Raw genomic sequence first — 25,712 nt, 5'->3', positions numbered from 1 at the left:
CTTATTCACCCCGGTACGTTGTATGTACGAGAACTGATGGGGACTCATTTGTTTCGATGAAGCCACAGTTTTTTGTAGACCATTTAGAGGACAAGTTTGGGGAGATGGAGGGCTTGTCCAAAAAGCAGTCAGGGTCAGTCTTGATAAAAACAGCATCCTCTGCCCAGTCACAGACATAACTCGCTTGTGATGAGCTGGGTGATATTTCTGTTACCATCATGCCCCATAAGAGCTTAAATATGGTCCAGGGTATTATATTCCACAGGGACCTTCTTTTTAAGTCTGATGACAAGCTGCACGCCAACTAGAGCGACAAGGTGTTCGTTTTGTCGAGGGTGTCCATCGAGGTCCGAGGGATAATCAGGTTGCTACCGGTGCCTTCATCTTGGCCTTCGAGTGTGACACATTCCCCTAGAAGGTCAAGGTGATGGTCTACCGCTGTGATGAAAGCCATATATCCCTCCCCCTTTGCGGTGCTTTAGGTGCTGGAAGTTCGGCCGTATGTACTTCCAGCATCACATGCCATGATTGTGGATGCCCATCACATCCCAATACTCCATGTGCCTGCCTCCCATCTGTGTCAACTGTGGAGAGCATCATTCTCCTTGCTCGACAGACTCCAGGATTTTACAGTGCAAAAGGAAAGTAATGGAATACAAGATGCTTGACCGACTGACCTACACTGAGGCTAAGAGGAAATTTGAGCGTCTACATCCTTTGGCTGTGACCATCTCTTACGCCGCCACTACAAGAACAGTTGTAACCCCATCTGTACTGTGAATTCCGGTCGGCTCACTGACCTGGAAGACTACACCTGCCCCCTTGATGGTGGGGGGCACTTCCCTCCATGTTGCTCCCACACCACCTACCTCGTGAGCACTGCCTCCCCTTCCACCATTGGGGACACCAGTCCCCACTTCTCAGCCGGAGAAGTGTAAGTCTTCTTCGGATTCTCTCGCTAGGAAGGGGTCCATTGAGGTCACTCCCTTCCCAGGTTTCTGCTAGTGGGAAAGATGACTCCTGCCAGTGGCTGAAGTGCCCGAAAGTAGCTGTTTGTTGGGCTTCATGATCATCCTCAGTCCCAGAGACTGAATCAGTCAAGCTCTCCCAGCCAGAGAAACCCAAGGAGCAGTGAGACCAATCCAAAAAAAAGATCCTCAAGACCAAGGGACTTATGGTGGCACCCACACCTCTGCTACCTACAAGCTTTGCTTCTGAGGATCAGGTGGAGATTATGGCTTCTGCTGAGGCCCTAGATCTCACCGGACCCTAAGACACGATGGTTACAAACTGCTCAGGAAATAAATTGGTGGCAGCAGGTGACCCTGAGGTGTAAATTGCCTCATTGAATGTTCCATGTCTTCCCAGCCTCACGATCACGTCATTCTCCAGTGGAATTGCGGTTGTTTTTTGCACTGCCAGGCTGAGCTACGCTAACTGTTAAGCTGTACACCTGCTTTCTGCATTGCCCTCCAGGAAACCTGGTTCCCGGCATTGTGGAACCCTGCCCTCCATGGCTATAAGGGATATTACAGGAACCTTAGCGACTATAATCAAGTGTCAGGTGGAGTTTGCGTCTATGTCCTGAACTCAGAATGCAGTGAACCTGTGCCCCTTCAAACCCCTCTTGAAGCTGTGGCTGTCAGGAAAGAACTGTCTGCAATTAATGCTCATGGCTCGTGGCACTGTGCTTACTGTCTGAGGCAAAAACGTTGAAAATTTACTGTCTCAACTCGACCTCTGCCTCCTAAATACTGGTGCCCTCACATGTTTCATTGTGGCACATGGCACATATTCGGCCATTGATCCCTCGGTTTGCAGTCCTGGCCTTTTCCCATCCATCCACTGGAGAGCACTTGATGACCTGTGTGGTAGTGACCACTTCCCCATCTTCCTGTCACTGCCCCGGCATCAGGCCCTGGGATGCCTGCCCAGATGGGCTTCAAACAGGGCGGATTGAGGAACTTTCACCTCTGCTGTCACCATTGAATGTCCCCCACACTGTAACATCGATGTGATAGTTGAGCAGGTGATTACAAGTATCATTTCTGTGGCAGAAAACACGATCCCTCGCTCTTTAGGGTGCCTGCGGCGAAAGGCAGTGACTGAAGCAATTAAGGAGCATCGGTGAGCTCTACAGCGGCATAAGCGGCACCCTTCCCTGGAGCATCTCATAGCCTTTAAACGGCTCCATGACTGCATTCGCCATCTTACCAAACAATGGAAATAGGAGTGTTGGGAGAGATATGTCTTGACCATTGGGTGCCATCCATCACCTTCCCAAGTCTGGGCAAAGATCAAACGTGTTTTTGGGTACCAGACCCCAACAGGTGTTCCCAGTGTTAACATAAATGGCGTGTTATCTACCGACTAAAATGCGATTGCTGAGCACTTTGCTGTACACTGTGTTCATGCCTCTGCATTGGAGAATTCCCCCCCCCCTCCCCCCCCAGCCTTTCGCATTCTCAAACGGCGGCTGGAAGGGAAAGTGATTTCGTTCATTACATGCCACAGTGAATCCTATAACGACCCATTTACAGAGTGGGAGCTCCTCAGTGCCCTGGCATGTTGCCCTGACACAGCTCCTATGCCATATCGGATCCACGGCCAAATGATTAAACATCTCTCATCTGACTACAAGCAACATCTCATCATCTTCAACCAGATCTGGTGCGATGGCGTCTTTCCATCGCAATGGCAGGAGAGCACCATCATTCTGGTGCCTCATAGATGTTCTTTGTAGGCTGCTGGAACATTTGGTGTGTTAGCGGTTGGGTCAGGTCTTGGAGTCATGTGGCCTACTGGCTCCATGTCAGGGCGGCTTCCGCCAGGGTCGCTCTACCACTTATAATCTTGTGTCCCTTGAGTCTGTCATTTGCCATCTTTTTTGATTTACGAAAAGCGTATGACACGACCTGGCAACATCATATCCTTGCCACATTATACAAGTGGGGCCTCCGAGGACCGCTCCCAAATGTTATCCAAAATTTCCTGTCGCTTCGTACTTTCCATGTCCAAGTAGGTGCCTCCCATAGTTCCATCTATATCCAGGAGAATGGAGTCCCACAGGACTCCGTATTGAGTCTCTCTCTATTTTTACTGGCCATTAACGGCATAGCAGCTGTAGGGCTGTCGGTGTCCCCTTCTCTGTATGCGGCTGACTTCTGCATTTATTACTGCTCCTCCAGTACAGGTGTTGCTGAGTTGCGCCTACATGGAACCATTCACAAGGCGGAGTCATGGACTGTAGCCCACGGCTTCCAGTTTCCAGCCGCGAAGTCGTGTGTCATGCACTTCTGTCAGCATCGTACCATTCATCCGGAACCAGAGCTTTATCTTACTGACGATCCGCTCACTGTAGTGGAGGCATATCGATTCTTAGGACTGGTTTTCAATGCCCGATTGACTTGGCTACCTCACCTTCGTCAGCTTAAGTGGAAATGCTGGCAGCACCTCAATGCCCTCTGCTGCCTAAGCAACACCAGCTGGGGTTACAGATTGCTCTACGCTGCTGCAGCTCTACAGAGCCCTTGTTCAATCGTGTCTTGACTATGGGAGTCAGGTTTATGGTTCGGTGGTGCCCTCGGCGTTGCATTTACTAGACCCAGTGCACCACTGTGGCGTTTGCGTAGCGACAGGGCACTTTAAGAACGAGTCCGGTGACCAGTGTCCTGGCGAAGTCTGGAGTCCCTCCATTGAAGGTTAGCCATGCACAACTGCTCGCCAGTTACGTTGCATATGTTCGTAGTTCTTCTGCGCATCCGAATTACCATCTCCTTTTCCCACCTGCAGCAGCCCGTCTCCCATATCGGCGGCCAGGTCAGGGCTAATGATTGCGGTTTGCATGCAATCCCTTCCATCTAGACTGGAGTCGTTCCCTTTACCACCTGTACTTGAGGTCCATTCATGTAGACCTCCATGGTGTACACGTAGACCGCGGCTTCGCCTGGACCTTTTACGTGGCCCTAACGACTCGGTTAACCCTTACTCTCTGCTGCCAGTTCCTCTCAATTCTCAACATTTACGGGGGTGGTGAAGTGATTTCCACTGATGGCTTGATGGCCGATGGTCACGTTGGCTTTGCCTATGTTCATGGAGGACATATAGAACAGAAATCCTTGCCCTGTGGCTCCAGTGTTTTCACTGCAGAGCTGGCGACCGTACTTCGTTTTCTTGAGCACATTCGTTCCTGCTCAGGTGAGTCATTTCTCTTGTGTACTGACTCCTTGAGCAGGCTACAAGTTATTGACGAATACTACCCTCATCATCCTGTGGTAGCAACCATCCATGAGCCCATCTATGCCCTGGAACAGTCCAGTTGTTCAGTGGTGTTTGTCTCGGCCCCAGGTCACATCGGAATCCCAGGCAACGAACTTGCCTACAGGCTGGCCAAACAGGCGATGCAGAAACCGCTTCCAGAGATGGGCATCTCCCAACCTGACCTACATTCTGACTTACGCCGCAGGGTTTTTTGGCTTTGGGAGAGGGAATGGCATAACAGTACGCACATAAACTGCATGTCATTAAAGAGACTACGAATGTGTGGAAGTCTTCCAGGCCACGCTGTATTGGCCACGCTTGGGCGACACACAGTTACCTGCTGCACCGTGAAGACCTGCCTCAGTGTGTGTGCAGTACCCAGTTGACAGTGGCCCCTTCTTCTAGCGCACTGACCCACTTTAAATGTCCAGCGACGGAATCTTGGGTTACCGGACTCGTTGCCGCTAATTTTATCTGACAACGCTTCATCAGCGTTTCACATTTTATTTGTGAGGGTGGGTTTTATCATTTGATCTAAGTTTTAGCGCCTGTCCTTTGTCCTTCAGTGTCCTCCACCCTAGTGCTTCTTCGGTGGAGGTTTTAATGTGTTGCAGAGTGGCTGGCTTCTCCTTTTTTATTCTCATTGTCAGCCAGACATGGTAATCTGCTTTGTTGTTTTAATATCTTCATCTTGTTTCTTGTTTTTCTGTGGTTTTCTTTTCCCCTTTTGTCCATTTACATGTTTGTTGCCCTTCATCGTTCTTGTGATTTTTCCTTTCATTCTGTTTTGTGTTGTCAATCTCGTTTTATTTTCACACTTATGGCATTGTTTTATTCGGAAGTTCATAGTTTGGTCCCTGCCCCCTTCTTTTAAACCAACCAACCAACCAACCTCCCACACTCCCACACTCCCACACTCCCCATCCCCCTCTCCCTCTCTCGCTCTCTTTTTTTCTCCCCTTCCCTCCTTAGCTTAAACTTTAAAATTTTCTTTCTTTGATGTTGAGCTCAAGTTCCTGTACTATACTAATGTAAATAATTTATGAGTAAGAAAGAACACACACCAAATAGCAAAAACATTGAGTTGTCAAGAGGCACGTACAAAAGAGAATGAAACATTTGCTGTCTTTCTTTTAGAAGATTGGTGACCTGCAGTGACTACCTAACGAAGACTTCTGACAACTGCCTGGCTGCTCCACCTACAGCTCTGCCAGAATGATCCCACCCCAGAAGTCTAACATAATCTCCAGTCTCTACTGAAATCCTTAGGCCTGTCCTAGAATCTCTCCCTTGAATCTATCCCCATCCTCACCCAATGATTCCCTGCACACCCGCCTTCTACATGCTTCCCAAAATCTATGAACCCAACAATCCTGGGTGCGTCATTGTAGCTGGTTATTGTGCTCTCATTGAAGAAAGTTTTGTTGATGTTGGCTAACACCTCTAACCACATCCTTCACAGGATCTTGACTATCCCCATCCCATTACCACCTGGACCCCTATTCTTCATTGTTGATGCCTCGTCCCTTGACACCAACACCCTTCATCCCCACGGTCTTGCTGTTCTCGAATGCTACCTTTTCCAATGTTCTTCAGACTCCAAACCCACTACTTCATTCAATTTACAAACAATATCCTCACACACAATTACCTCTTCTTTGAGGGGAAGGTATATAAACAAATCCATGGCACAGCCACGGATACCAGCATGGCACTTTCCCCTGCCAACCTGTTCATGGGCCATCTACAGGAAACCTTCCTAGCCTCCCAAAAACTCGCAACCCATTGCCTGACACAGGTTAATTGATGATACTTTGATGACCTGGGCCCAGGGCCAAGAACCCTATCATCATTCCTCCGCAGTCTCAGCGCGTTCTTTCCCATCCACTTCACTTGATCCTCTGCAATTCAACGTGCAACCTTGCTGTGCATTAATCTCTAAGCCCTCTGGTGGCTCCATCCATACCATGTCCATATTAAACCCACTAACCACCAACAGGACCTGCATTTCAACAACTGTTGCACATTCCACAAAAAATAAGGTCACTCCCATACTATCTTATCTGGTCATCCGTGGATGGTGTCTCAGCAGTGACGAGAACTGGCTTGCCCAATGTGCTGAAGGTCTCATGAAGGCCATCACACACACACTTTATCCCTCCGCCCCTCAAGCCTAGTCTGCAAACTGATTTCCTGAACTGTATCCTCACACAGCCATAATCTTCCCACCACCTCCAAGAATCAGCTGCAAAGGAGCACCCGTCATCACCCAATATCACCTCGGACAACTGATCCATGTCGTTCGCAGGGCTTTATCATTATGTGCAGAAATGAGAGACATTCTGCCCAAGTTCGTTCCCACCCCTCCTAAAGTTGTATACCAGTGCCCATAACATAACATCATGGTCCATCCTTATGCCACATCCAACTTCTTCCCACAAGTGTCATATGTCTGTGGAAGACCCAGGTGCAAGACTTGCCTGATTTACCCATCCAGCACATCCTATTCTAGTCTTGTCATTAGCTTATCCTATCCCATCAGAGGCAGAGCCACCCATGGAAGCAGCCATGTCATACACCAGTTCTGCTGCAATCGCTACACAGAATTTTATAGGGGCATGACCACCAACCATCTGTCTACCAGAACAAATGGCTGCCACCACAGTGTGGCCAAGAATGAAGCTGACCACCCAGTGCTGCAACATGCTTGAGTCCAATGGCTGCATCCTTTCCTCCAGCACCAGTTTTTCTGAACTACATAGATGGGAATTATCCTTGCAACATATTCTTCACTCCCATAATTATCCTAATTTCAGTGTCTACTAACCCACTGTCACCATACCCTCTACCCAACTACTTCCCCTTTCTCTGTCCTGTCAACCCCTTCCAATCCACACCTCCATGTCACCTTCATTGTGTGCTGCACCTCACCAGCTCTAGTACTCATTTGTCACATTCCTAGCCCATGCACCTGCCACCCCACCCACCCCACACTCCCAAATTCCTAGCATGCACACTTCCTGTCTCCCTGCAAGTTGTTACTTAACCATCCCTGAACACCCCCTCCCCCCGCCCTTGTCCTTCTTCCTCTGCTGTCTTTCTGCCTCTACCCACCACTTCCAACACAATCCCCACCCCAGTCCACATGCCAAATTGCAGGCCTGACATTTTGTGTTCAGCCAGCCCAATATAGGTTCACATAGCAGAAGCTCCCGGCACTGTGAATTCCTCCCATGTTGTCATATACACTCGGCTGCTTGATGGCCTGACCGAAGCTGAAATAACAGCCAGGGACTGACTGCAGTTCACCGCATCATGAAAAGGGTTGATAAAAAATTAGTGCCAACATACACGCTGTTCCTTACTTTTGACCATGTGGTACTTTCATAAAATAATTATAGCTGGCTACAAAGCTATTACTGTCAGACCATATATTCCAAAGCCCACATGTTTCTGTGAATGTCAGCACTACAAACACACCTGTGAATCTTGTGAAAATGCAGCCAAATGTGTAACATGTGGCAGGGACCTTTGGCAGGGATGCTCATGAGGGTGATGTCCACCTCCTACGCCTTATTATATCAGCTGCTTCTGTCTGTGGTTGGACAATGTACTTCAATGGGAGAGCTGTTCAGGAGATCCAAGTAAGGGAAAAATTTCGTACTCACATTTTCGGAAAATGTTGGCTAACTGCAAACCTTGTACACCATCTTCTGGCAATTACAGTACAGTTCTCAGTACACCCTAACCTACGGACCTACGGAGGACATGGCTACAAAGACTAGTGACTTCTAGTTTAGTGTCGAGGTCATGAAATTATACAGCTCCAGTGTCACAAACTCATCTGCACCTGCTACAGGTGCATGCTGTGCCAACAAGCCTTCTCCTGTGCTAGTGAAATCATGTGCTTCAGAAACAGAAGCTCGGAAATCTGAAAAGGAGTACTCCTATGATGACTTTCTGTGCACTTCTATCCAGCCAACATCTGAGTCTGCACCTGACTTGTGACAAAGCTCTAAGCAGTCAAACAAAGACAAAAGATCTTCTCCTTCTCCACCTCAACATTCTTCAAAGGTGTCACAATGAGATACCCTCACCTGACCAATCTCCAATTCACCGGGTCATGCCGCCAAAAACCAGTCCACTGGCCAACTGAAGGGGAATACCAACTGCTCTGTCGAACTAATGGACCAGGATCCTCCAGCCTCTGAACCTGGTCGTTGTGTACATTTGAATTCTGGCACTCAGCAGCTACCGCGGTGACTGGCCCCTTATTTTGACCCATCTCTTCCACCCCACTATCCCCTTTGGGGCTCTCCACACCTGTGTCTGAGAGGTTCTCTCTTAATAGATATCTTCAACCAGCCCAGTCTAATCTGCTAGAACATGAGTACACCCACATTTCTTTACAATTTGGCACATTTCTTTTCCCACTTGGACCTTTCAATCTGTACTGCTGAGCTTGCTCGTTGTCTCAAGTGGTCTCTTCTCTCCAGACGCACATTCAAGTGACCATTTATGCTGTGTCATTTGTTTGCTATGCCTATCCCATCTGTGCATCCAACCAACAGGCAGCTTTCTAAAGATGACTGCCAGCTCTACTCATCACTGGCCACTTTCGAACCATTTCCTGTGCAATGATGGCCAGGTAGGATACATTACAAATGCTGTCCTTACTGTCACTGAATGTTCCATACTTTACACCCCTTCCTCGGCACAATGAAGCATGCCAAGATGCAGTTTACGAATGGAGATGAGCTCTCCATGTTTTTAAATGCCATCCCACAATCCAAACTTTATCCATTATAAGCAGCTATGTGTGCAGTGTCGCCACATTTTCAGAGACAGCAAAAAGGCTGGTTGGCTTTCTGTTCAAAGTTTTAAGTTTTGCTCCCCCCTCCATTGTCTGAGATAATCTCCATCAGTTTTCAGGAACTGTGGTTTATTTCTGGGTTCCTGGTCTGACTAAAGCGTGAACAAAGTCATTGTAGATCCTTCTGATATTTCCAACACCTTGGGTCTATATTTTGCAGACAATGAGTTCCACCCACTACCATTCTGCCTTCCTTTCTATGGAACAGGCGGTGGAGGCAAGGAAGATATCTTTCTCGTCCCAGAATCATGACTGTTATAGTACTGCTTTTATTATGAGTGGGCTTAAACATGCACTTTATTCATCCTGGTCATTAGTTCCAGGACCGGACAGAGATCACATTCTGATGTTGCAACACATGTCTCGTGAGTGCCTACACTTTCTCCTCCATACATGTAATTGCATTTGGACAGATGACACATTTCCCAGTCACTGGCGCAGTAAGGCTGTTGTCGTTCCCATACCTAAGCCTGGTAAGGACAAACACCTTCCTTTCAGCTACCGCCAATTTTTCTCACCAGTAGCATTGACAATGTCATGAAATATATGATTAATGGTCAGCTGGTGTGGTGGTTCAAGTTTGAGTCTCCTCACTAACGCCACATCTGGATTCCATAGGCACTGTTCTACAGTTGATTATCTCGTCACCTTGTCAACTCCTGTTATGAACAATTTTTTTTTTTTTTGGAAGTGCGAAAATGTGGCCATGTTTTTTGATTTGGAGAAGGTGTATGACACCTTCTGGAGGACTGGTGTCCTTTGTATTATGTATGAGTGGGGCTTCCGGGGTTGCCTGCCTCTTTTTATATGGAAATTATTAAAAGATCATGTTTTTAAGTTAAGTGTGGGCTCAGCTCTGTCATACGCTTTTATTTGAGAGAACTGGGTGCCTCAGGGTTCGGTGCTCGGCGCCATCTTAATTGCAATAGCTGTTAACACTGTTATGGATTGCCTTCCACCAGGTATCTCAGGCTCTCTTTTTGTTGATGACTTTGTGATCTATTGCAGCTCTCAATGAACCTGCCTACTTGAGCAGCGTCTTCAGCAATGTCTTGATCATCTTTTCTCATGAAACATCAACAATGTCTTCTGCTTTTCTTTTGACAAGACTGACTGTATGAACTTTTGCGATGTCTGAAGTTTCTTCCCCCACCCCTACGTCTCAGCCCATTCCCACTTCCATTCAATGACACAACAAAATTCTTGGGACTGACATCTGATAGGAAACTCTGGTCTTCCCACATCCCTCACTTGGCAGCTCATTGTACTTGATCCCTCAATGTTCTACGCGTTTTATATGGTACCTCATGGGGAGCGGACGGACCATCCTCCTCTGTTTCCACTGGTCCTTTGTTCATTCAAAACTGGATTACAGATGTATCGTATATTCACCATCACATCTGTCTATCTTATGTCGTTTTAACACCATCCACCATTGCAGGATACATTTAGCCACTGGTGCTTTCTATACTATGACTTACCATTGTCCTACTGGTGGTATGTTCTCTTCAGTCACTTTCTATGCCCAGCAGCCATCCTATGCTCCCTTTTTTGATGATTCCCTTGACCACTGGTATGGGCTGCACCCATCTTCTGTGTTGCCTTCTGGAGTTTCTGTCTTTTTCTGCTTCAACAGCTTTGCTTTACGCTCTTTGCCACATTCCCTGTGGGTGTGAACTCTTCACCACCCTGGCTTTGTGCTGAGGTACTTGTTCATTTCAGACTAAATTCACTTCCTAAGGACACTGCTCCTGGCCTGGTGTATAGTGAGTTCCTTACACTACACCTGTGGCTTGGGGACAGTGTCTTCGTCTACACTGATGGTTCCAAGGCCGATCACAGTGTCAGGTGTGACATTGTACGTAGTGATGATCCTTTTCAGTATCAGCATCTTGACCAGTAATAGGCTTTTACCATGGAGCTGTACACCCTTTATTAAGCGACCCAATACATCCAGTAACATAGGCTTCCAAATTGTGTCATCTGCTCAGATTCTCTGTGCCCTTCAGGGCCTTTGCGTTGTGTACTCTGTCTGCCCTTTAGTACAATGGATCTGAGAATGCCTTCACTCACTTATTGTGGGGAGAGCCAACATTGTTTTCCTGTGGTTTCCTGGTCATGTCGGTGTGTCAAGGAATGAGGCTGCTGATGCTGCTGCAAAAGCTGCTGTTCTCCTCCCTCGGAATACTAGTCATTCTTTGTCCTCAGATGGTCTTCATTTTGCGGTCTGTCAGCATGCAGTATCACTTTGGAGTAGACAATGGTCTTCACTCCAAGGCAACAAGCTTCAGAATATTAAACCTCTCCCAGTAGCATGGTCATCATCTTCTCAAACCTCACTTTGTTAGGTGGTCATTCTAGCCCAGATGCATATAGGAAACTGTCGTTTTAGTCACCACCATTTATTAAGTGACGACTCTGCCTCACTTTGTGCCTACTACTCTCAACTGAGTTGATTTGTTTCATTCTGCTTTCAGCTAAACAGCTTTGGTCTGACCCACCACTTCCCGCACCAAAACCGAGTTTATTGTGCAGTATCACTCTCTGTATATCTAGTAAAGCCAATCAATGCCCTTAAATATTGCAAGGAGTCCCTTTATCAATTCTTTGTTAGACACAATTTCTTCGGGTCCAGTTGTCCCGAAAATTCTCTCTTGCTCTCCAATGCAGTGCATTCGAAGATTAGGTGTGATGCAGTTTCTTCACTGTCATCACAGATCCTATGTTTAGGGTCTTCTTCCATTATACCCATTGTATGTAGGTGTTTTTTGAAATTCCCATGGCCGGTCATCAGTCCAGCCGTGAATTTAATCTCTTTCCTATTCAAGCCCAGGATTACAGAGCTTCTTTTAAAACACAGCTTTGACATCATTACCTTGCCATGTTTTTGTTTATAGACCTTGGTCCAGTATTCTATGTGCTGTCATCTGAGCCAGTATCATAATTCTAATTTGATCATAGCCTTCGTGATTGTCAGGACAGGATCCAGTCTGATGAATGGAGTCTTTGCCTCCATCCTGGCCAATCTGTTGGCTTGTTCACTGCCACCGATCCCTGAGTGGCCAGGGACCCACACTAGGTTTACCCTATTGCTTCCTCCTAGCTCCACCAGAGCCCTGTGACATTCTGCAACAATCTGAGATCTTGTTGCAGGAGCTGCCAATTATTTCAGGGCTGCCTGGATGTCAGGCTGTCTTTGTAGCACCTATGCATATTCTCCTCCAAACACACCCTGATTGCAGCATTTCAGCTTGTAATAATGAGGCCAGTTTTCCTAGAGAGATGATGCCATCCAGTCTTGGCTGAACCACGTACATCCTGGTCCCAGCATCTTGGCCTGATTTCGACCAATCAGTGAACCAGACAAAGTCTCCCGTACAGTGTTGAACTGTTTTTTCCCCAGTGCTCCCTGTTTACAATTATTATATTGTAAGGCTTGTTGAAGCAGTTGGGAGTTATTATGTAGTTGGCCGGCATTTCCGCAACCATTCCTATATTTACCTCACTCACTATTTTAGTGTGTGGTTCTGGATATCCCAACGAGATCCAGTTTTTAACAGTTCTCAGTCTGTATGCACCAGCTGCTGCCCCCATGATGGCTCAAAGGTGTAGTGGAGGCATGTCCAGCATGGTTTCCATCCCAGTCATTGGGGTGTTGCTAATTCCGCCTGTTATGGCTAGGCAGGCCAGTCTCTGCACCTTAGTGAGATCCTTAGCTGTAACCTGCTATTCTACCTTCTTCTACCACACTATGGCTCTGTAGGAGATCCTAGGTCTAACCACTGTGGTGTATATCCAGTGCATACCTCTGGGGCTGATGGCCCAGTTTTGTTGCCACAAGCTCTTCCAGTAGCTCTACCAGCACTCACTAGAGTACCTTTCGCCTTGGAGCAAATGCTCTTAAAGTGAGGGTTCCATGTTAGTTTCTCTTATAAGATTACCCCTAGATATTTCACTATCCCCTTCACAGGTAGAGTTTCATCGAAAAGCTTTAGATTCCAACTTGAGTTTTGGATATGCTTCTTTGTGAATGGTACCACAACAGTCTCCTTAGGATTAACCCTTAGATCCTGTTTCCTGCACCAGTCTTGCACAATGTCCATTGCACCTTGTGCCATATTCCTGACTGTGTCAGTAAATTTGCGTATCATTGGAAAAGCATTGTCTGGAATTTAGTTCCTCAATGATTTCATTCACCACTAGATTCAACAATAAAGGGGACAAAATGCCTCCTTGTAGACAACCTCTAGTGGTGTTAATTACCATCTTTTTATTCATCATGGTGGCCTCTACCTCCCTTCCACTAAGCATGGCCCTGATCCACCTACATATAGTGGTCCCGAGGTCATGTACATCTGCTGCCCTAACCATGGAATCAAAGGTTGTATTCCTACAGGCCCCCTTGATGTCCAGGACGATGCAGAGGGCTATTTCTTGAAAGTGAAGTACTCTCTTCACCTTCTCAATGAGTTGGTGGAGAGCTGTCTCACATGATTTACCTGGTTGATATGCATGTTGGTTAGAATGTAGAGGAGCCCTGTTTAGCCTTCTCTCCTCAGAATATACATTAACCATTATTTCCAATGTTTTAAGAATGGAGCAGGACAAACTGATTGGTCTCATATCCTAGGCCTTGGTATGATCAGTTCTCCTTGGCTTTGGAATAAAGACAACCTTCACTGCCCACCAGGCATTGGGAATGATTCCTGCTGCTAGGCTAACCCTGAATAACCTGCATAGGACTCATAAGATTCTCTCCTGCTTGTTGCAGAAGAGCTGGAAAGATTCTATATGGGCCAGGTGACTTGAAAGGTTGGAATGTTCCCTTCGCCCATTGGATTTTACTGAAGTCGATACACTCCTTGGCTGATTCCCAGTCCTCTCTTCGAATGCCTGAGATCCATTCTCTCTCATGGATCGCATTCTGGTCTGTGTTGTCCACCAGAGCATATTGAGGATAATGAATTTTGAGGACCAATCCAGTGTCTTGTGTGCTGTCTTTGTATATTATCCATCCTCCTTCCTCAATGTACCTCCTGGATTAGTTGGTACTCTAGTGAGGGTTTTGTGAAGTCTGGCTTGAGCAGCTGTGCCCTCCACCTCCTAACAGAAATGCCTTCCAGGATGCCTCCTTTGCTTGTCTAATTTTAGGGTTGTAGTTAACAAGGGCCTCATGATATTTTACCCATTGTTCTTTATGTCTCACAATGTTAAACAGTCTTTGTACCAGTCTTCTTTGCATTTCCAAGTTGTTGTTCCACCAAGGCACACTCCTATTTGTTTACTTATTGGTGATTGCACAGTTGTCCTTGTGGCCTCATGCCAGGTCACTATGGCAGAGATGACAGCCTCTGCTACTTCCTCAAACTCTGCTGGATTCCTTATAGAGGTTTTAATTTCCGATAAACTTAAGTCAAGGTCCCTCCTATATGTCTGTCTGTTTTCCTGGGATTCCTATAGGCCATGGTCTGTCTGATTCACATTTCAACCTTCAATTTGATATACATGTGGTCCGATGAGGACAGCTGTAATGCCCTGTGCCGTTGTTCGACATAGCTGCCCATCATAATGGAACCAAAGGTTATGTCAATTACTTCTTCCCTTCTGCTGCTCCTGAATGTAGTCATCACCCCTATTCAGGACCTCCAAGTTGTTAGACATGAGAAATTCAAGAAGGTACTCACCTCTACTGTTGGTGTCCTTGCTGCTCCTCACTAGGTTGTAGGCAAGGGTATAATATCCAACGAACAGTTGGCCACCTTGCTGATGACAAGCTTCTATCCGTCGTCTCACCTCCAGAGGAGGAGGAGGACAGCTGTCTTCATAAGGAAGGTATGTTGAGGCCAAAACAATTTCCCTCATGATACCTTCCTTATGTTGCTGCATCCTGATTGTCACCAGGTCCCGGGAACTGAAATCCACCATTGGCATGAAAGAAATTCCATTTCTCACATATATGCATGTTCTGGAGTTCCTTAAATTTCTAGCATAAATCAACTTACCTCCAGTACCACCGAGGCCCGATACACCTCCATTACATAAATAGGTTTCTTGTATTAAGGCCATGTCCAGTTCCTGTCACCCCGGGTGACGGCTCGGGGCAGTAGTGATTCCTTTACTGTACTGCAGATTAATCTACAGCATCTCAAGTCTCCATCTTGCTGCCATCATTGCTTTTGAAGTAATTGATAACACTGACGGCAATCTGTGAGGTCCCTAAAAACAATTTCAGGTCTTGCTCTTGCTTTGTCTTCAGGGGCTTCTCTCCAACCTCCACCACCAGGGTTCATCCTTCCGGTACAGCCTTCTGGTTGACTACTCTCCAATCCTTTGTCGAGACTTTTGGGGTCTGGACCCCTATTTTCTCAAATAGAATCTTTGGAGAGACATCCTTGGGGATCTTTGGTACCCTTATTGATTCCTTTGTAGTTTTAAGCAGCTCAGCTGCTGTCTTGACGAGCAGCTTCGCATCCTCCCACGAGGACCTTGTCCTTGAGCCATTCCATCGTGTGTATCTTATCACAGACAAAAACGAGGGCACTGTGATCTAGATAGAACCTCCTGAATTTGAGTCCTGGACCAGCATCCCTCACTCCCCCCCGCCCCCCCCCCCCCCCAATCTTTTCAAAGAGGGCCATCTGCACGAGCTCCTCCTACTATGGTGTGATTCTTATCAGTGGAGAGCCTTCTTGGATAACTGCCATCTTAAAAACCGAGACTGCAATAGTATAGATCTGTTTCCCAATTTCTTGCCTCGGCTTTTTCTGGACTCTCTTATCCTGAGAGGAGGGAGTCTTAGATTCCACCCTTATCATCTTGTTACCTATCTTTGACATTGAAGGGTCTGCATATCCCCTTCATCCTGAGACAATTTTTTCTTGGGGTCTTGGGCTCAAGCCCTTTTAATTCCCTCCACTTTTGTTTGGGAAGTCATGCTTTTCCTGCCTTTTGTTTCTGTTCCCTGTGGAGTTTCCTCCCCTGGGCCCCAGACAAGTCTTTAATCTTGATCTAATCCAACTTCTCAGTTACAGTTCCCACTTCTTACTCAGGTTTAGACCCTGATTCAGTAGTGGGAGTGCATTCCATTGGTCCTGACCCTGATGTTTGGGTGTCTGAGGTCTCAGTTTGCCCCTCAGTTTGTTTTGAATTATTTTTGTCAGTTTTGTCCATCTTGGTCCCATAAGATTCGGGGATCTACATGGTCCACACCACTGAAACCCCATGTGGTGTAAGGCTACTTACTCAGGGAGGTCGCCCAGTTTCCCTGAGGCTCCATTTGCAACACATTTTCCCATGTGCCATGCATGCCTCACCGTAGTTCGCATCGCACCTTGGTTTGGGGAAGGGAATTGGGTAAGGACTAAGAGTAGATAAGGAGGACAGTATGTTGTGGGACACTCTTAGTCTGATCCATCAGCTAAGGCCTTTCCGGCAGTAGGTTCTCTACCTTCAGCATAGCCTCAGCTTCACATGGATATGCAAGCCTCTCCACCCAGACGAACAGTGCTCCATCAAGGTGGTCCCCCCCCCCCCCCCCCCCCCCCCCCCCCCCCCTCCCTGGAGAGGCTCTCAACCCTTGACAGTGCACCGCTGCCTGATCCAGTTCCCACTTTTTAACTGTTTATGTTTACGTCTGTATTTACTGTCTACGTACTCAGATGTTTTAGCGGATGATGAGCATTCTGCTGATCGTGTCTTACTTTTTATTCGCCACAGTGGCACAAATTTGATGCCCACCTCTGTGTCCTTAGCCATCTCCTTGATGTTTAGAGAAAGTTTCCATTGGGACATCCGTGTCATTAGCTGATCCTCTTTTAAAGTTGCTCAGTTGGGTTTTTGCCTTTCACATCTTAGTTTTTTATTTATTGTTTTTTCTTGCATTATGATATGGGTGGTTATGACCGTAGTAGCTTTGTGCCCTCGAGCACCAGCCAACCAAAATCTCTCCAACTGTGCTTTGGTCTGCAAGTATTTCTACTCTGAAAATAATGTTAGATCACTGGTGAAGACAACATGCAAGCACTTTACTCTGATGACTGAAATTCAATACAGAATTTGGTATATTATAGTGTTATACTTCATAATTATCAGAAACTTTCTATAAGTATATAAAAAATTGTGTATGATATATTTTCAATTCAGAAATTAAAGGGGAAAAGTTAAGAAAACATTAAGTGGTCTACTTATAGTAGGAAATTTGACACTCTGTGGGAGCTGTAAACTTTGACACACAAGTAACAAGCTTACAAGAAATACTAATTATAAACCAATAATAACTGAAGTTAGCAAGACATTACGGTAAAGAACTTTTCCAAGGGATGAATACCAATTATGAATAAAGACTTCCATAAATATGCTGTATGTTGCACAGCCCTTCTTGTATTTTTGTTTTGCAGAATCTGTGGCAGAAATGTCAGAATCACTGGCATCTGGTTACCAGAGAAACTATGGATCAACAAGTACTGTACCGAATGTTGAAATTGTAGGTCAGCAGTTCAATTCAGAAGCAGTAAAGCATTTATCAGAGAGTGTTGCAACGAATATATACACCATTAACAATGGCTGGAAAAATCTGGAACAAGCATACAAAAGTATTGGAACTGACAGAGACAGTCAAGGCCTCAGGGACAAAGTGTAAGAAAATAGTGATCACTTAAATTAGTTTAGATATCCCATCAGCAGCTGTATTAAAAATAAATAAAAATTAGGTGACAACATTACTTTAGGTTGTAATTGCTTGATCTTTTCCTTCCAGGCATGTCACACAGTTGAGTTGTAATCAGATAGTAGCACAAACTACAAAAGATCTTCATAAACTTACATCTCTTGTGAGAAAGGGAGACAAGCAAAGTAAGCTTCGTGTTGAGAAATTAACAAGTGATTTTAAGGAAGCATTACAATGTTACAGTAAATTCCAGAAGGTATGCTGATGATGTAAGAAAAAAGGGATCTCTCTTTTTGTAATTTATATTTTATTTTGCTTTCTAATTGTGTTGTATTAGCAAGTTGCAGAAAAGATGAAGATACACTTGCTCACAAGGCAGACATCAACAACCAGTTATAATGAGGACACAGAACAAGCCTTTTTTGAGCAACAAGAAAAACTGGCAGCCCAGAAGAATTTACAGAAAAATTTGGAATTTGAAACAGAAATGCTTTTGGAGAGGGAACAGACAATGAGAAAGATAGAAGAAGATGTTTTGGATATAAATGAAATAATGAGAGAGTTAGGTGCAATGGTGCATGAACAAGGTGAAACTATTGGTAAGTGCCACATTTTCAGATAGTGATGTGATTTCTCTATGTCTGTCTGTCTCTTCTCTCTCACACCCTGTTCCCCTCCCCTCATTGCTCTGTCTTCCCCCTTCCCCATTGTTTCCCCTGTATCTCCCCATTGTTTCCCCTGTTTCTCCCTCCCCCCTCCCCCCTCCAAATCCTCAATCCCCAATAGCTGCTCCCCCTTTTGATCCCCTTATGAAAGGCTTCTTGTTTCAGGCACACCATGAAAGTCAGCGTTGGTCCTTGGTGGCAGTGCTATGGCTGAACAAAACTGTTGTATTTCTATTTATTTTGGCTTTGCGCCTGCACTAATGACCATTATATCAACACATCTAAGGTTTCATTCTCACATTCATTGGCTTTGCTAACTTACAACCAGTCACCTTCCAACCTAACCTAGAGCTTGGCCGATAGGGCTGCACTGCAAATATTTGTGTCACCACCAACTACGTTCCAAAAGCTAATATAGACATAAAAGAAATATTGTCAGTGTTCTGTTCTTTTTATGTTTTTACATGTATGACTTACCATGCCATGTCATCTTTGTGCTATGGGCCAAAACTGATTCTTGTATCACTACATTCAGTTGACCTAGAGCTACAGTCTTCTGGCCTAGTATCCAGTGCATGTTCTTTTGGGTTTAAGACCAGAGTAGTAATCTGTCCATTCTAGATACATGCTGTCTTCATGTTGCAAATACTTATCCACAAGGCTAGCCTTGTGTTAGGCATTATCATTCATCACATGGAACAAGTTTTGTGTCCACTCTCATTCTTTAACTTCTGTATACTGATGATATCTATCATTGTGGGTTTCATTCCTCCAAAAAGCACTGATAGTTCTATTTGCTAACAATGCAAGTATTATAACCAAGCCTAATTGAGAAACTTTTATACTTGAAATTGTAAATAAAGCTTTCAACTACTCTGCAAATGGAGTGTTGCTGAACATAGATCAAACATATTGTGTACTGCATAATGTCTGTCTACACTATTATAAGTAATACATGAGATCAGTAAATGAAACAGACTATTCTAAATTCTTAGATGTTTACACCTCAGGGGGTTCACAACTCTTTTGCAATTACGTATGCACTAAGTGCAGGGTCCCAAGCTAATACAGCATCTACTTCCTTTCCTGTGCTGCAATCTCTCATCTCTGCTTCCTTCTTTTGCTCTCTTTTTCATGGTAGCAGCTTTTGATGTCAACCCAGCTATTCCCTGCCTTTTTTTTCCCTAGAAACATGCTTTCATTCACCACCTTTGGCTAAAATAGCTGTGCTTTCTGGACCTGACCTTAATTTTCCAAATTTTGTATAGTGTGGACTGACTAGGGAAACACCTTAAATAATGACTACTGCATGTAGAGTTAAAGATCTGCACAAATACCTCTCTAGGTCCTTATTTTCACTTCAAAGCTAACACAGTTGCCAATCCAACACGATGGGGTTGTCATGTACCCTTTCGGTTGAGCATCCCCCCCCCCCCCCCCCCCCGCTGTCCTCACCAATCTCCCCCTACAGCATAGGGATCACACTGCTGATGCCTGAGCTGCTAGTGCTCACAGCCCCATGTATGCCAAGGAGTAGATGCCCGTCTTCCTGTAGCATCTGGACCCCTGGTAATGGCCATTGTGCCAGATTGTCTTTGCTACAGCTGGGTTGTGTCCACAGGCACAGCCTTTGTTCAGAGTGGCTAACATCAGGGCAGACACTTTGCACAGGAAACATATTAAATCACAGTAAAACAAAAGCCATTCTGATGTGGTTGTCTCTTCCAGGTAGGTATCAAAACTTCAGTGCGGACAGTTACAGCCGTACCGCTTTCCATATCACTGCTCTCCAATGGTAAGAGCAACAAGTCACACATCCAGGGGTGAAACAGTTAATCCAGTATTTACATACCCAAGGTGATGGGCATACTTTTACTGTGACAAAACCATTGTCTTTTGTGGAAAATGTTGAACATAAATTTGGAGAAGTTGAATCATTAGGAAAAATTAGAAATGATCACTATTATTTAAATCCTTTTCTGCTGGACAATCTACTGCTCTTCAGGCATGTGAACATCTAAGTGAGAAGAATCCTGACCAGTGTGCCTGGCCCCTTCACACTTAACCTGGACTCCTGTAACGTGATCATTCAGTGGAACTGTAATGTATATTACTGTCACTTGCTGGAACTACACCATCTTATTTCCTCTGCTTTTGCAATTTCCACTGTTTTACAAGAAACACACTTCACTGATGACCATTCCCCAGTGCTACTTGGTTATTGGGCTAGCCTTGATAGGCCATCTGGAGGTGTTTACATGTTGATTTGTACAGATTTGGTCAGTGAGTGGATTCCCTATTGCACCATGTTGAAAGCAATTGCAGTGTGAGTGCAAGCAACTTCAGCTTTCACACCTCCAAGCAGGCCACTAATTTACCTTGAGTTGACCACCTTAATCCAACAACTACCCCCCATCCCCTCCCCCCTTTTTCCTACTTGGGGATTTCAGTATGCACCAGCTTCTTACCAATCAAGATCTGTCTTCTCATTGATGCTATTCCTAACCACTTCAGTGCCAACTGTGGCATCTTTCCAGGTATTGTTCTAATGCTCCCTTCCCCCAGCCTCTTGACTTCATTGCATTGGTAATAACATGATGATCTTTGTGAGAGTGACCACTTTCTGATGATCCTGTCACTTCCTTACCACTGCCAGATGGGCCAACCAACTCACTGGGTGTTTTGAAGAGCCAATTGGCAACTGTATGCCTCTGCTTTTACCTTTGCCCCCTCTGTTGTATTGTATTGATGAGGATGTGTAATATGTTTCTGATGCGATTACCCATGCCGTTGGAACTGTTGTTCCCATTTTACAGGTCCCCTATACCAACAGCTGGTGCCATGATGGATGCCATGATGGACCAAAGACATTGAAATAGCTGTTCAGGAATGGCAAGAGCCTTGCAATGTTTCAAGCAAAATCCTTAACAGATCAACGTTATTACTTAAAAAGGGACTTAATACTAAGGCTCACTGTCTAATTAAATGCAGTAAGAATAAATACTAGGAGCACCACATCTCCTCTTTGGAAACATTTCTCTCTTCATTCCAGGTGTGGACGAAGTTCCACAGGTTTGATTGATCAAGAACTGTTCTGGTCTTGTCCTTCAAGGTGGTCTTTGCATCAATGTGAGAGTTCTTGCTGAACACATTGCAACCTACTTTGGGGCAGCATCAGTGTCCTCTTCTTATCCAAGTACTTTTATACTGTAGAAAGAACAAGTTGAACCATTTTACCCTCACCAAGCCAAATAATATAATGAACATTTCACTGACTGGGAAGTGGTTCAGGCTCTTGCCTCATCTCACTATGTTGCTCCAGGCCCTGATTCAATTCATAATCAGATGATCCAACATCTGAATGTTACTCACGGACTACATCCAGTCAGGGGCTTCTGTTTTATTTGGTTCGAAGCTGACTTCCCTTCATATTGGCAAGTAGTGTTGCCCCCTCAAGCCATGCAAAAACCAACATCTCTCAACAGCTACACACTGATTAGCCTCACCAACATGTTCTGAAAACTGCTTGAAAAGATGGTTGCCCACAGATTATGCTGGGTTCTCGAGTCTTGGGGACTTTTGTCCTCCTACCAGTGTGGTTTCTGGGAGGGGTGATCCACAACTGACTACCTGTTCCATTGGGAAACAGCAATCTGATAGGCTTTTTCTAAATGACAACACGTCACTGCAGTCTTTTTTTGACCTGCATAAGATATTTGAAACCACTTTCTGCCATCACATTTTACTTCCCATTCATGGCTGGGGCTTTCATTGCTCTCTACCAATTTTTATTCGTCAGTTTTTATTCCACCAATCCACCAGTTGTACAGAGTTTTGGGTTCATACTTCACTCAGCTCTCTATGGGTACACGAGAATGGCATCCCACAGGGCTTTATCCTAGGTGTCCTTCCTCACCACTATCAATGTATTAGCGACCTCTGTACTGCATGTCGAGGACTTTTGCATTTGGTACAGCTTCCATTCAGTAGTATTGGCTGAACACTAGCTGCAAGGTGCCATCCAAAAGGCCTCAGTGTGGACCCTGTCCCATGGCGTCCAATTCTCTCCTGGAAAAACCGGTCAAGCATTTCTGTCATTGTACCGAGGTCCGTCCTGACCCAGAACTCTACTTGGTAACCAGCACTCTAAAGTTGTTGCACAGTTCCATTGTTTTGGGCCTCCTTTTTGATAAAAAACTGACTTCACTTCCACACATTCATCAGCTAAAGACCAGTTGCTTGCAGAAGCATAATGCACTTCGTTTCCTTGCCCACATTTTTTGGAATGCAGACCAAGCACTTTTCCATATTTACTGGGTCCTGGTCTCATCCTGACTGGACTATGGTTGCCATGTTTATGGCTCTGTGATTTCTTCGACTTTGAAATTGGTAGACCCAGTCCATCATTGTGGAGTCCATCAGTCCACTGGTGCCTTCCTGACTAGTCCTGTAGACAGACTTTTTTGGTGAAGTGGGTATCTTACTTCTTCAGTACCAACTCTTTGACTGCTATTCAATCACAATTAGACAATCCTCTGATCATCTTGTGTGTCCCATTCTTTTTGCATTGACCTCCTGATGCTTGCCCTCGGGTGGGATTACCAGTTGGAATGTGCCTCGTGCTTTCTCATGCTTACCTGAACTGGGGTTCTGGGTAACTTTTCTGAACTCTACCCCTTTTCCTAAACCTTACCACTCCTTTTCCTTCACCCTTCTTCCTTCCCCCTCAACCCTTCTGCCAGAAGAAGGAGCCACTGGCTCTGGAAGCTTGCAAACTGTAATACCTTTAACTTGTGTATTCTACTGCTGCTGCTTGGTTGAGTAGATTTTTCATCTGCCTAATTACATTACGTTTACAGTAGGGAGTGAGATATTCAGTTATAAAAATCATTGTCCACTTGTAGAATTTGCAATTATGGTCCATTGTGCTTGCAAATAGCCAACTAACCAGTGGTATATTTACACAATCTTTTGTGGCGGACAGCTACAAGAGATGTCCAGAGAACAGCAAACAATGCAGTTCCCTGTGTTGTATGAATTAGAAAAGTTCTTCACCCTAGACTTAGCGGTGTTATGAGGATTTTAAGCACTTTTACTCTCTGCACCTTCTGCGTAACTGATCGATAGTGTTGCAGTTCTGACAAGTGCACAAATGAACAACATAAAAGCCACCATCACTAATAATCACATGTATGGTGAAATGTTTCCTGGGTATCTCCGCGACAGTTTTGCTAAGTAGTGCAATACTTTGGGCCAGAGGGTAGGCTTCTAATGTCAAATTTTTATACTCTGGAAACAACTTCAAACAGTTCTAGTTGGGTGACAAGTGTACCTCAAATACATTAGCAACGATTGGAGTCCCAATTCATAGCAGACCCTACTGACTTGAACTTCTGTTATTCCTTGACATTTTCATGTATTGTCATGGCAATCTTTTTCTGTGGAGGTTGCAGCAACTACGAGGTGGGGGTCTGCTGCACAGAGGAAACATTAAGATAGGAAGTGTGGCCAAAAGTGAGCCACTGCCAGTGTTGCCCCAAACAGTAACAATGCTCTCTCCATTGCCATTCAATTAAAATGGACATCAGAGAAACTCCATGCTCAGAGTGCTTGTCTCACTTCCAAACGACATTAAATTAAGTTTCTTCAGCAGTCGAAAATCTTCATTTATCAGTCCTAAATACAGGGTTATTACAAATGATTGAAGCGATTTCACAGCTCTACAATAACTTTATTATTTGAGATATTTTCACAATGCTTTGCACACACATACAAAAACTCAAAAAGTTTTTTTAGGCATTCACAAATGTTCGATATGTGCCCCTTTAGTGATTCGGCAGACGTCAAGCCGATAATCAAGTTCCTCCCACACTCGGCGCAGCATGTCCCCATCAATGAGTTCGAAAGCATCGTTGATGTGAGCTCGCAGTTCTGGCACGTTTCTTGGTAGAGGAGGTTTAAACACTGAATCTTTCACATAACCCCACAGAAAGAAATCGCGTTGGGTGAAGTCGGGAGAGCGTGGAGGCCATGACATGAATTGCTGATCATGATCTCCACCACGACCGATCCATCGGTTTTCCAATCTCCTGTTTAAGAAATGCCGAACATCATGATGGAAGTGCGGTGGAGCACCAGCCTGTTGAAAGATGAAGTCGGCGCTGTCGGTCTCCAGTTGTGGCATGAGCCAATTTTCCAGCATGTCCAGATACACGTGTCCTGTAACGTTTTTTTCGCAGAAGAAAAAGGGGCCGTAAACTTTAAACCGTGTGATTGCACAAAACACGTTAACTTTTGGTGAATTGCGAATTTGCTGCATGAATGCATGAGGATTCTCTACCACCCAGATTCGCACATTGTGTCTGTTCACTTCACCATTAAGAAAAAATGTTGCTTCATCACTGAAAACAAGTTTCGCACTGAACGCATCCTCTTCCATGAGCTGTTGCAACCACGCCAAAAATTTAAAGCGTTTGACTTTGTCATCGGGTGTTAGGGCTTGTAGCAATTGTAAACGGTAAGGCTTCTGCTTTAGCCTTTTCCGTAAGATTTTCCAAACCGTCGGCTGTGGTACGTTTAGCTCCCTGCTTGCTTTATTCGTCGACTTCCGCGGGTTACGCGTGAAACTTGCCCGCACGCGTTCAACCGTTTCTTCGCTCACTGCAGGCCGACCCGTTGATTTCCCCTTACAGAGGCATCCAGAAGCTTTAAACTGCACATACCATCGCTGAATGGAGTTAGCAGTTGGTGGATCTTTGTTGAACTTCGTCTTGAAGTGTCGTTGCACTGTTATGACTGACTGATGTGAGTGCATTTCAAGCACGACATACACTTTCTCGGCTCCTGTCGCCATTTTGTCTCACTGCGCTCTCGAGCGCTCTGGTGGCAGAAACCTAAAGTGCGGCTTCAGCCGAACAAAACTTTGAGTTTTTCTACGTATCTGTAGTGTGTCGTGACCATATGTCAATGAATGGAGCTACAGTGAATTTATAAAATCGCTTCAATCATTTGTAATAGCCCTGTACATTGTGCAGCACATCACTGTAACAAAGTAGGGTGTTTCAGTATGACAGATGAATTGGCCACATCCTACACACGAGTAATGGCACTTTATCAGTAAATCCTCTAAGGCAAGCTCACTACTGGGGGAAGGTGGTGTTTCTCTAATGTGCTGTAAGAAGCGATAAAATGATGATGTAGATTATAAAAATAAATCCAAATACTGGGTCTGCTCTAGCAGATGTTCATA

The 25,712-nt window shown here is 45.2% G+C and overlaps 1 protein-coding gene across 1 annotated transcript in view; it reads left to right on the top strand.

Moving 5' to 3' along the window:
• The window catches only part of LOC126473370 (syntaxin-7), an 88,541-nt gene that overhangs the window by 27,439 nt on the left and 35,390 nt on the right, over positions 1-25,712 (top strand). The window contains exons 2-4 of the mRNA XM_050100378.1: positions 17,530-17,767; positions 17,889-18,054; positions 18,136-18,397. Of these exons, the coding sequence (XP_049956335.1) occupies positions 17,544-17,767; positions 17,889-18,054; positions 18,136-18,397 (652 nt within the window). The 5' untranslated portion in view covers positions 17,530-17,543. The remainder of the gene's footprint in view (positions 1-17,529; positions 17,768-17,888; positions 18,055-18,135; positions 18,398-25,712) is intronic.

Source organism: Schistocerca serialis, chromosome 4 (assembly GCF_023864345.2).
Source record: "Schistocerca serialis cubense isolate TAMUIC-IGC-003099 chromosome 4, iqSchSeri2.2, whole genome shotgun sequence".
In the NCBI taxonomy this organism is placed as follows: domain Eukaryota; kingdom Metazoa; phylum Arthropoda; class Insecta; order Orthoptera; family Acrididae; genus Schistocerca; species Schistocerca serialis.
This window is presented reverse-complemented; position numbering and strand designations above follow the sequence as displayed.